Source organism: Arvicanthis niloticus, chromosome 23, assembly GCF_011762505.2.
Source record: "Arvicanthis niloticus isolate mArvNil1 chromosome 23, mArvNil1.pat.X, whole genome shotgun sequence".
In the NCBI taxonomy this organism is placed as follows: Eukaryota; Metazoa; Chordata; class Mammalia; order Rodentia; family Muridae; genus Arvicanthis; species Arvicanthis niloticus.
In genome coordinates, this window is record NC_133430.1 from 43,482,193 (window position 1) to 43,495,070 (window position 12,878).

At 38.3% G+C, this 12,878-nt stretch overlaps 1 protein-coding gene across 10 annotated transcripts in view; it reads right to left on the reverse strand.

The window, feature by feature from the left end:
• The window catches only part of Lrrc9 (leucine rich repeat containing 9), a 77,242-nt gene that overhangs the window by 32,021 nt on the left and 32,343 nt on the right, over positions 1 to 12,878 (reverse strand). For all 10 annotated transcript variants that reach the window (XR_013106779.1, XR_013106781.1, XR_013106780.1 and 7 more), the window contains 7 exons: positions 12,726 to 12,858; positions 10,284 to 10,406; positions 9,181 to 9,284; positions 5,710 to 5,922; positions 3,419 to 3,538; positions 2,222 to 2,413; positions 733 to 858 (listed from right to left, as the gene is read on the reverse strand). Coding sequence is in view for 6 of the 10 variants with exons in the window: in XM_076922029.1 (XP_076778144.1) it covers positions 733 to 858; positions 2,222 to 2,413; positions 3,419 to 3,538; positions 5,710 to 5,922; positions 9,181 to 9,284; positions 10,284 to 10,406; positions 12,726 to 12,858 (1,011 nt within the window). In the remaining 4 variants the exon portion in view is untranslated. The remainder of the gene's footprint in view (positions 1 to 732; positions 859 to 2,221; positions 2,414 to 3,418; positions 3,539 to 5,709; positions 5,923 to 9,180; positions 9,285 to 10,283; positions 10,407 to 12,725; positions 12,859 to 12,878) is intronic.

The following is a 12,878-nucleotide window of genomic DNA, read 5'->3' on the forward strand; positions in this document are numbered from 1 at the left end:
AACTGGGGAGGAGGGGAAGAGGGGAGGGAGGGGAGGAGGGGGAGGAGGGCAGGAGGGCAGGAGGGGAGGAGGTGAGGCTACTGTCAGATATATGAGAGAAGAATAAAGAAAAAAAAAAGAAAGACAGAAGATTGAGATAGAGCTGAATGTTGGTGATCAAAGCCAGGGCCAACCCAAGCTGATACAGTGTTTGCCTCTAATCTACATGCTCAACACCCGAAGTGCAGGAGTCACTCTGTATAATATAGGTATTTCTGTCTCTGTAGGCTAACAGGTTAGCTTTGGTTTTAGCCAGATAGACACAATTCTGATACTAAGTAGACAGTATACTAAATGCCCTCTCAAAGCCTTCAAAGCATACACAAATACTGCTTATTTTCATGCATCCTCTAGAAAGGACTCAGTAAATCATGTGTTTAGAAAGTAATTACCCTAGAGTTTTTAGGGGGAGGAGCTGGCATCTGGGGCTGTTCTAAGATAATTCATAAAGCCTGCTGCCATTTACGGGGGAGGGTATGGGAGGCACATTGACGTAGGAAAATTGTCAAGTGGTAACATCGGTGTTATGTTGATTTTTATACACTTAATATACTAGGAGAGAGTATCAAGCTTGATGAAAGAGAATAAGCCAGAGAAGTGTCATTTGTGTGTCCACCTAACACAAGGATAGTGACCTACTGATGATTTGTGTGTCTCACCTAACACAGGGGATAGTGACTTACTGATGCCAACCTGAGTAATCTTTGTTCCACTAATGAACTTCAGAGCCGCTCTGGTTTCTTCTTCAGAGATGAGGAGTCCATCTAAGTGTGTAAGAGTCTTTAGTCTGCCAATAACACTCAGCCTCAATGTGGCTGGCTTGGGAAAAAATATCAAAAAGTTAATTTTCATAAGACATCACATGTATTATGGCATGGAAAAATAACACTTCTTTCCTTTCCATATAATTAAAAACAGTATATCTCTCTTTTAAAACTACTTAGCTTCTAAAACTAAAGACTTAATTTAATTCTTTAAATGATAGTTGGAATTAAATTATGTAAGGATAAATCTGTTCCATTTTCAAGATGTGAGTCAACTGCTGTAGGTGGGAGATCTCAGGAGCTGTTGCAAAGTGTCTGGTGAAAAGGATCATGGGAACCATGGTGGAGACTCATGCTTGTGAGTGGGCAGGAAGCCAGGGAGCTCTATGCTGGATTCAGCATGAATCTCCTGCCTTTGAAGTCCAACTTGACTACAGGGAGATAGTGACCACTGGAGAAGTCTGCTTTGGCAACTAAACAAAACAAAATAGAGCAGAGCAGAGCAGAGCAGAGCAGAACAGAACAGAACAGAACAGAACAGAACAGAACAGAACAGAACCGAACCGAACAGAACAGAACCGAACAGAACAGAACACTATTGTTTTACCTAGCTTGAATTCAGTGTTATCAATTTAGTAATATGGTCTGCTTAATAGGACCAGTCATTTTACTAGTACTTTTAAAACAGTATAAAGATCCTTACAAATTTTATTTAGTCATTTATTCATGAGATGTGATCTTACTACAGAACCTATGTTGGCCTTGAACTCCCAACCCTCCTGTTTCTGCCTCTCAAGTGCAGTGCCTGGCTCTATGTACATTTTAGAAGCAATGAAGAAGATTCTTAAAATTATAAATTTGGGCTCATTTAAAATACTTGGAAATAGCCTTAAATAAATAACTTTCTGATTTCCTTCTATAATAGAATATGATTTTATAACAGGTTTGTGAAGAGACATGATTTCTACATTTTAAAGAGAATAAATAATGGAAATTGTAAAGTAAGCCTATATGTTTATTATCCAGAGTTTAGGGCACACTGGGATATGCTGTTCCCGTCTTAACAGTGTGTTTCCCCTACCATATCAGACTACACTTGGCTCCTGTGTGTCATTCTGAAAGCATTCTAGCACACTGACATGAATTCTCTGGAAGTTTGCAAAGACAATGACTTCAATCACTCTTACAGCAAGTAAGGCATTCAAACTGTCACAGGTTACACATTATCTGGCAGGACAGCACAGCTTTTTCTTACAGTGACATTCGAATCACTAGATTACCACTCTAAACACACACAGGATTTTGAAGGAAGCACAAGAAACAGGTGTTGCTTGCCTATTTCTGGCTATGACTGACCAGTGAGGCAGAGACTGGCTCTGAACTTAGTGTCTGCTTTTCTAGTGGTGTCTGCTGCATACCTTCTGCCAGGGGTTGTGCTGAATGTCAAGGGTGAGAAGGCTGGTGGTATGTTTGCACAATACGTTGATCTCTTCGCCAGTCTTCTTCAGCTGGTTCCAGCTCAAGTCTAAATGCTTCAGTTTCATCAGGCCTCTGAATCCCTCCAGGGTTATCACATGGTTATGGCTGGCATCCAAATACTCAAGGTTGTACTGTGGCACATACAAATAGGTGCGACTCTCACTCGGGGTTTGTGTATACCAAGTGCTTTTCCCCACTTCTTTAAATATATCACATTTTTTTTTTTTTTATAATGCACATAGAAAACCTACACAAGAATCACACTGCCATAAGGGTAACACACTGGGTCACTGCAATAATTCTCAGGTTAGACTTTTTTCTCTAGTAAACTTGGGAGAAGACAAGGATTGTAGGTAAGTTATGCAATTAGATTATGGCTCTGACCATAGAGTAGCACTGTCAAACATATACAAAGCCAATTCTTTTTAAAGACTGTGGAGACTACACCATAGATTTCTTCATCTCTCTGAACATAGAGCTGCAGGGTCTTGTTTGCACACTACGGCAGGCAAACAGCAACTTGCAAGACAACTTGTTACCCACAAAAACCCATGTCTTTATACCTAGTTATATTGTTGAAATGGCTTCAATTACAGAGTACATCCTTAGAGACAGAAATTTAATTTTAGTCTGTAATTTTCTTTTTTTAGAGGTACACAGTTTCTAAAGCTGGGCCTCATAGTATAGGCCCATGTTGCTGCTAGCAATAAAACACACCCTTCTTAAAATGGCGAAGCCAAGTGACTATGGTAGTGCGTGCAATTGGGTGAGAGCATGACCAGGGGAGAGTGCAGGAAGAGGATCTAGGGGAAGGGCAGAGGAGGCTGCACAAAGGGCTTTGGCTCTCAGTAGCAAACTCCCCTCTTTCTGTGTGAGCCACCTATAAGCACATTCTCCTAAGAGTGCCCCAACTCATACATTTGCATTGTTTATTTTAATATACCTTAATGTTATTTTATAGCAAATAATAAGATAAGGCCATCTAAATGACACAGTGACCACTGTGCTGTACATTAGATCCCAGAACATGTTCATCTCATAATTGAACATTTCTTCCCTTTGAACAGCATTTTCTCTCCCCCAAAGCCCAGGCTGCCAGCCTGCTTCTGTGTGGTTGACTTTGTATTTGCTCTCACCAGGTGGTACACATCGTCTAAGCAAGTGAACTCGTTAAAGCTGATGTTCAGTTTTCGAAGCCCAGTTAACTTGGAAAGATCTCTCAGCTTACTCAAGCTATTCCCGTGTAGATTCAGATTCTGGAAGCAAAATAAAATGTGAATTGAAAAACCAAAATAATTACTTTCTGTGACACAGTCTAGGTGTGTCTAACATATTTAGAATAATTATCAATGCTTCTTGGCCTTTTAAGTGTAAAATAATTAAATCGTCTACAATAATGCAAGAATGAGAACATGGTTGTTACGAATAACATTCAGAAAATGCTAACACAGTAAGTAAATATGCTATGTTGAAAATTAATAATAGTTTGTAACAACACAGCTAGGCCTGGTATGTGATTAACATGACTTCCTATTTGGTCTAAGTTTGTTAATAATTAGCAAGAAATTCTTCTTTTAGTGAATAAATATATTAGCTAGGGTATTTATTCGGGAAGATCTGCTTCTTAGTTAGCCAGTAAACAACAGAGGCTCTCACGATTTCAGACATTAGGCAGAAAACCACCTGGGAAAGAGGTGAAAGTGTGTCCCTTGACTGAACCACTGGACCAAGGAAGAAAATCTGAGGGTCTTGAAACATGAGGACAGAATGTCGCAGAGGGAGAAGAAAGGGCATCTAAGGCCACACCTACATCACACGTTGACCCAGATATTCCCTGTTCATCTCATCCTCACACACACAAAATGAACAGTTTTCAGTTTTGTATTAAGAAGAGTTCATGAGGCCTACATGATTCTATGGCTTCAAAGCTCACTGTTCTGAATGCTATCAAGTGAAAGAAGAAATGTGGGTGACTGCAAAGTAAATAATGGTACAAGAAAATAGTACAAGTAGTTGACTACAGTCCTTACAAGTGGCTATCTACTGCCAGCCATGGTCACACACTGCAATCATCTTATTGGTGTGGATACAACTGAGCTTCTCTCAGGGAGAAACAGCTAAGTTTTTAATTGTATTCAAAATTGGCTAAAACTGCCATGAAAGGCTAGTCTGTGCACACTATTTCAAAATCCACTGATAGGTTGTACAGATGCATCATATTTAATATATCTGAGGTGGAATTCATCATCTTCTCCTTAGGAGATTCATTAGTTGTTGAACATCCCTTTCCTTCTTTCTGTATGTATTTGACTCTAGAACTATTTCCCATGCCAGCTGTGTAGTCCTTCACCCACACTGGTCCCTCGTACTGACTAATTCCTCTTTGGACCACTGCTACTGGATCTTCACACCGCCAACCTGACTGCCACTAAGTTCACCTACAAGACACCAAAGTTGGGGTTTTGAGAAGTAAGATTCTGTTCCTTGTAAGTGTGATACACTTTCTGGAGCAAGCTACAAAGTACACACTTTCTGGAGTTTCAGAGTTGCTACTGCTGAGTATAGAAGTCCTGGTTAGAAGGCTATGACAATAAGTAGGTCAGAGATGATGATAGTTTGGAAATCATGCTAACAGCACATCTGAACATGATAAGTCTCAAAGTGAGAAATGAGATAGGTTACTATCTCATGTAGAGTTGATTTAGTGTGCAATATCACTTTAATTGGTAACTCACATTCTGCTGATACACCTTATAAAGACAAAGCTGTCATATACATGATTAATCCTAGAAACTGATTCAAATCTTTTGCTTTTATCTAAATCATTTAAAGAGAGATTACTGATCATTCAGAATAAAATCACTTGCTTGCTGGAAAGCGGTTATCTTCAAGGAGCTATTGAACACACAACGCATGGCTAGATTGAATTAAGACATGATATTGGTAGAAAGTACACTCCAAAATTAAGACAATACTAGTATTTCTCCTTAACAAGTTTTCACATTGACTGCACATTGAAATACTCTACATATTTGGTTTAAATAAAGTGACAAAGAAGTTATTTAAGAAAATTTAATTTGGTAGGCAGAGGCAGGTGATTTCTGAGTTTGAGGCTAGTCTGGTCTACAGAGTGAGTTCCAGGACAGCCAGGGCTATACAGAGAAACTCTGTCTCGGAAAAAAAAAAGAAGGAAATGAAAATTTAATTTAATTTAAGTAATTTAAGAAAATTTAACATTACATGTGTGTTTCACACTTGATTACTACTATAAAACACTGGTCTAATCTTCATACAACAAGAGGACTGGGTACTCTTCAATCAAATTATATAATTCCTAACAACATTGGGTAGTAACTTTAGGCTTCACATACTAGATTCAAATCCCAAATTCAGGTTTCTCTTCCAATTTTATTCCTACCATACTCACCACAATATGGCTGTAAATATTAGTCTTAGCAAGGGAAATTATTGTCTTCTCATCCAAACTAATGAGTTTTGGGCGGGGCTTAATCCTGGGCTCCATCTTCAGAACTTCATCATCAAATTTCAAATCCTGTGAGAATACTAATCCTTCAGAGTACTTTTTGCCTTCTTCTAGAATAACATTGTTTAATGTAGAAAATAAAGAGTGGACTTTGACCTAAAACATAATTCAAATGTTGAAAACTCAGTTGATTATTTGTTACATAAAACCAAATAGGCTGTGTAGAAAACAATTGAGTTTTTCAGTTATACAATAATATGTAGGATAATAAAAATCACTTTAGTAAATTTATAAGCATAGATTAAGATTGTGAGCTAGGCATGGGCGTGTCAGTTCTCACCCATAAAGATTTCTTAAAACTGGCAAAGAATACATTTAAAATATTTTATGGCATAGAACAGAAACAACGGTTAAGAAATTATCAGGCCGGGCGGTGGTGGTGCATGCCTTTAATCCCAGCACTTGGGAGGCAGAGGCAGGCAGATTTCTGAGTTCGAGGCCAGCCTGGTCTACAGAGTGAGTTCCAGGACAGCCAGGGCTACACAGAGAAACCCTGTCTCGAAAAACCAAAAAACAAAACAAAACAAAACAAAACAAAACAAAAAAAAAAAAAAAAAAAAAAGAAAGAAAGAGAAAAAGAAATTATCAGACATAAAGCAGAAGGTATTCATGTGACATTTAAGAGCAGAATTGGGACTTTTAGAAAATACACATGTAGGTAATAACTTTTTAAGACCAGATCCAGAGAAATCTAATGTTTAGAGTAAATAAATAAAGGAGGAGGCTACTATTGGTAGGCACTGACTACCAATACAAGTACGTGACTACAGCAAGAACTGTGCATGAATGAGTAAGTAAGAGCTACCTGAACAAACAGAACTGACCCTAGAAGAAAAGAAAATAATTAACCAGGGAATATTTTTTAAATCTAGGAGAATACAGAATCTATATAATAAGACACTATAGAAAAGAATGGAATAAATATTATGATAAGTATAAAAACAAATACTAAAATAAAATACTTAATAAGCATTAAGAAGCCAAATGAATATAACAGCATATTAAGGTAACATCCTGGAAGCCAGTACTGAGGAAATATCCCATAGCAAAGAATTAAGAGTTGAATATGAGAAAAAAGGGAGAAAGTCATTTCCACATCTCGTAGTAATCATTCCAGTGCCACTTCTCCAGAGTGGACTTCAGAAGATTCAACAGAGACCTGGAAAGAAGAAATAACCAAAGGAACCAAGATAGGAAAACCTCCCAGAAGTAAAGACAAAGCTAAACCATCGAATTTGAAGAGCTCATGAAGCAGCGAGCAGTGAGCATGATGTCTGGCTGGCGTCAGTAACCTGTCCAGACGGCTCTCCTCTTCGCTGCGTTGCCATGGAAGCTAAATGAACTACTGCTTACGATATGTCTGAGCTTCTGTGTACCTCACAGGTAGAATCCCATTATAAAAACAGTGAAAGAAAAAAGTAAGATGCCTAGAATTATATTTAATACAAAGGATTAAAGAAAGACCTATGTACAGAAGAGAATAGACACATAGTCATATAAATGAAGTAGGCCAACGTGGTTCTGGACAAGAAGACAAATGATTTAAAATATTTAAATCAGGGGCAGATAAATAGTCCAGCGGCTAAGAGCACCTGCTGGACAATCACAAGAGCCTGAGTTTAAATCCCTAGCACCTGTGGAAAAGCTGAGTATGTCCACCTGTGCCTGGAAGCCCAGTGATGTGGCCTGGGGCAGGGGTGTCCAGGAGCTCAAGCCAGCCAGCCTAGCCCAATGGGCAAGTGTGTTTCTGGTTCAGTGAGAGATCCTGTCTCAGAGTAATAAGACGGACAAGGAGAAGACACCTGATGTCCCGTACTGGCCTACACATGTACGCAATTCATATGCATAAACTAAACACACACCCTCACACACCCACACAACTAATTCACTCCAAGTGAAGTTTCAGATTCCATATCAATCAAATCTTAGTAGAAATTTTAAAAACAGAACTGGAAAACTAATTTTAGAGTTTGAGAAAAAAAATGTTCAAGATTTTTTTGAAAAAAAAAAAAAAGTTCCTAATAGAAACTGATGAGCTGATTATGAATTTTTGTAGGAATAAAAATGTTCATGAATTTTTTCAAAGTTTTTAAAACTGGAGCAAAAGAATTTATCCTATCACATATTAAAATGCATTATCAAGGTTGTATTTAACCAAAACAAAATAGATTCTGAAGTTAGATAAATCAATCAATAGAACAGAGTGGAGATTTATACATAGATTTTTTAAGTGTTAAAATAATTTAATGAGTATGATCGTATTTCAAAACATAGGAAAAGGACAATGATTAGATAGCATCCATTCATTGTTACATTTAAAATGAAAAGACAACAGACAATTTGCATTACAAAATAAAGTACTAATATTCACAATATATAATTTTAAAAATCAGGATGAAAACAACCATTTTGTAGAATATAACAAGTGATTTGTAAAACTGTGAATAGGTTTAGGCATATGAAATTTGGAATATTCTACAATTTTGCTTAAGAGAATAGAAAAAGTTTGATCGTGTACCATATTATCAAGGATGCAAACAAAACAAAAACCAACCAACCAACCAAACCAACAACAAAAACCCCATGCCACACTCTGGTGGAAACATGTAAAATGGTCAAACCGCTGTGAAGGGTATGGGGCAATGCCAAAACTTAGACTGTGCGCATCTGTGGACTTATATTGTTCTCTGTAGCTCTCTCTTGCACAGGAGCGTCTACAGTCAAATAAAGACTATAATATAATAATATTATACTATTGTTCATTCAATAATGTTCACTCAAACAAGATTTAAATAGTTAAGACTACATACAACCTATAAACGTTATCAGCACAGGAGAACTTAAATCAGTTTTTCTGAATAGTATACAGTCTCAGAAAGAAAAAAATTATACATCTATGTGCAATGCAATGAAATATGTTCCCAATGTATTGTTGAAAAGCAAGACGCAGAGCTCGATTCTGCCAGCTAAGACTGTGTGCGTGTCAATAGAAAAGGGCTGAAAACAAACCTGCAAAACTGTTAGGGGATGCATTGGTAAGAGGAAGGGGCAAGAGGCTAAGGGGGAGGGAGCTTCCTAGGCTTACTCTATAGGCATCCATAAGCTTTGGATGTTTCCCAGTGAGACTACAGTTATATAGTTAAAACCTATAATGTGCTCACATAATAAAAGTATTCAGGTGTCATGATGACAAGGGTCACAGAACAGCCATTGTGTGTGCGCACACATGCACACAAAGCATTGGAACATATAATACAAACTCTGCTTAATATTGCTGGATTTCAAATGATTCCACTCCAGGCTAAGGAATTCATGTTTTTAAAAACTGTAAAAAAAAAAAAAAAAAGTGCATACCACTGTAGTGTACTCAAACTCAACGATGTACTCTGGCAAAACGAGGTCATGGTCGAAGACAAACCATTTGTACTGCCGATAGCCACAGTCACAAGTTCTCTGTCCTATGACAGAATCTAGAGTTAGAAAAAAGTCTGGCAAGACACACTCAAAATACAGTAAACTCCAGCATAGATGAAGTGACAACAAATTCTTATCAACAACTTCCCACAATTACAAAATTGAGGATGTTATAAAATCCTCTGGGGCCGCAACAGTGGATGTCAGAACGGTGTACAGCCTTTCCCCCACAGGGCAGGGTTGAGGATGTCAGAACGATGTACAGCCTTTCCCCCACAGGGCAGGGTTGATGTTTAGCTTATCATTTTCCTCTTAAATCTTCGTTTTACTGAGGACTAACTGGCTATGGAGTTTTGATAAACGCAGCATTCTAAGATCCTTATTAAAGGTCCTTCTTTCTTAATCCTTTGAAAACCAATTGTTTGAACACACTCACACATGAAACCCTCCATCCCCATGACTTCCGCAACCACTGATTCAAAAACTGCAGGGCTTAAGTATTTGGTTTTAGAAAAAGTGTCTGTAGTGAACTGTACATTTGTCACTACGTCTGGAATATTACATGTCGCCACAGTGTGCAGCAGTTCATTTATACTGTATTAGGTATTATGGAGATGGTGTCATGTGCCCAGGAAGGCTGTGCAGATGGCATGCAGACACCATGCCATTTGACATAAAGGACTTAAGAATTCAAGAAGTTTTTTTATCTATAGGTGTGTGTGCCCCCTCCTGCTATGTGTGTGTTTGTGTGTGTACTCTAGAACTAATTCCTCACAGATACTGAGAGTTGAATGTGTAGGTGAGTATACACAAACATACACACACCCACACACCCACACCCACCCCCCCACACCTACCACAAATAAAAATTAAATTTCAACACATATTACTGATATAAGTAACAGAAAAGTCATTAATATCTAGAGGTAGGTTTTCATAGAGAAGTTTGTAGGTCTTGTTAAGTCGAGATTGGATCATGCTATAAGTTATAAACTGTTGTACTGACAGGGATGAAACAGCATCTTTCTTTTTGGCAGACATACTTAGCACATGTCTCTGAGGAACAAACACCGAGTTAACCATGGGATAGTTGGCTTTACTGATGGGCTCCTGGTCACGAGCCTGAATACTCTGGCCAAGAAAAACCTTCGCAATGAGGATGGTGCCTAAATACGAAAAAAGACATAATTTTAACAAATATGACCTTAACATATTTCCAGTGTAGCGTTTAGCAATCTCAATGCTCTGTAATGACAGAGGCCATGGCTATCTTGATACTAGATAGTGCACAACACACAACTTGATTCAAAGTAGGAGTTAGACATATCTGTTAAATTAATAAACTAGTCCTAAAATGGACATCATGATTGCAGTGAACACACTTTAAGTGCTGGACATGGTGGCTCACGCTTATTAATCCCAGTGCTTAAGAGGCAAAAGCAGCATCCTTACAACTTTTAAGCCAAGTTTTGTTACATACTGAATTGCACATCACTGGGCTATAGAGTGGAAAAGGAAACATAAACAAATAAAACTATAAAGAAACTAGAAAAGAACACAATAATTTAGCAATGCCTCTGCTCTGTGTGTGTGACTGTCGAGTCTCTGTGTGAGTGTATGTGACTCTGTGTGTCTCTCTGTATGTGTGTCTGTGTGTATGTATTCTCTCTTATCATGTAGGTTCCAGTGAACTCAGGAACTTGCTGAGACAACTTCTGTCTCTTCCACCTGAGATCTAACAGGTACTAAATACAAATCTGTGGAATGGAAGGACAGATATTTCTTCTTTCACAGATTTTTGAGATCCTTGCAATCTGCTGAATACTAAAGGTATGAGTCAATAAAGTTGAAAATTTCTAATCATTACATATACATTATATATAAATAAATGATTTTTACTATTTTATTTTTATTTGTGTGTGTGTTCCATGCACACATGCATGTGTGTGTTTGTGCACATGAAATCAGTGCCTATGAAGTTAAGAAGAGTGTGTTGGAGCCCCTGAAACTGGAGTTACAAGGTGGTTATGAACCACCCAGTGTGGATGCTGGTCCTCTGCAAGAGCAGCCAGTGCTGTTATGAACTCAGCCATCTCTCTAGGCCTGTTTCTTTATTTTTACTCTATGAAAGATATAAAATATGAATCAGGTGAGCCTGTTTTAGAAATGCATTTTAGAAGGATTAAGTAGATCATAAATATGAAGTTTTCTAATAATAGAACGGAAAAGAATGATTTAGAAAGTATCAGAGGTTTTTTGTTTTGTTTTGTTTTTTGGTTTTTTTTGGTTTTTTTTTTTGTTTTGTTTTTTCAAGAGGCCTTGGTTTAGCAACCAGCTTGTGCTTCTGATGGTTTTTCACTACATGAAGCCATGCACAGTTGACAGCTTGCTGTGAACCATTCCAGCAGAACTGTGGTCCTGATCCTGGCGTGCTGTTCTCAAAGAATCATCAAGTGCTTGTGTGCTGCTGGCCCAAGGCACCAGGCTGCCAGGAAGCCGTTCTGCTGCCATGCTGCACCTCCTACCACAGCTCTGCCTCCCGATGCTCAGTCAGCTTGGTGACTGAGAGATAATAGAATAAACACCCTTAACCCCTAGCCTGATTGTTGTCTGTTTTGTTTATTGTTTGCATTGATACTTCATATTTATACTTATAGTAACTGTAACTTTATATTTAATTTTGTGATTATTTATATTTGTAGGCACTGTGTAGGGGAAACTGGTTTACACAAAACCAGACAGTGCCCAAGATACAATAAGCATTTAATTAGCACATTGTTAACTAGTACATTCTGATTACTGAAGAGTGGAAGGGGAGGCAAGAGAAGGCACAGAGCCTGGTCTTTTTTCCCAGCCTGTAAGTAAGCATTTCCACTGGTGTTTTACAGGTTGGTTCTTGTACACTGACATCCATTTAAGTTGCAAGAATGGTATTTACTAACTAAATAAATTACTAAACAGTTTGCCTTCTACAGAACCATGTCTAATCCACATTCCACATGCTTTACAACTTGTCTCCTGCTGATAGTAAATCAATCAGGTTTTCTCATCACCTTAGATTGTGGTGACTCAGAACAAATACATTCCACCTTCCTGACTGCTCTATCTGATTTTATTTCATACACAAGCTAATTCTTTTCTCCTTCTCATGAAGCTAATGAGTGTAAAAAAATTACACGTGCGTACTTCTGAGTTTATTCTTCTGATTCAACAGAAGGACAGAAGCAGCCTCTGAAAAGCATATGCAAGTTGGGTAAAATATCAGAACAACAAAGGTTCTCGTCTTCCTAAGGCTGATCGACAATAAATACCAAAATAAATAGCCAACGGTGCAGCTGAACTGAGAGAGGCATGTCACTCTATTGGTGAGTATGCCACACAACAATTTGGACAGTGTCTCTTGGATTGATAAAACCAAGAATGGGAAGGATCCAGAAGAGATGGAGGAGCTGAGGCCTTGCTGCTTAAGAAGCACTGTCTGTTACCATGTCTGTAGAGGTCACTCTCCGACGGGCATTTCTTCTCCTCCTTGTACTTCTGCTGGAGGAACTCAATTCGGGGACACTCACACATACTGAGGCTGTTCACAAGGGTAACAGCTTCCTTTCTGAGAGGAGGCTGCAAAGGAGAAAACACAT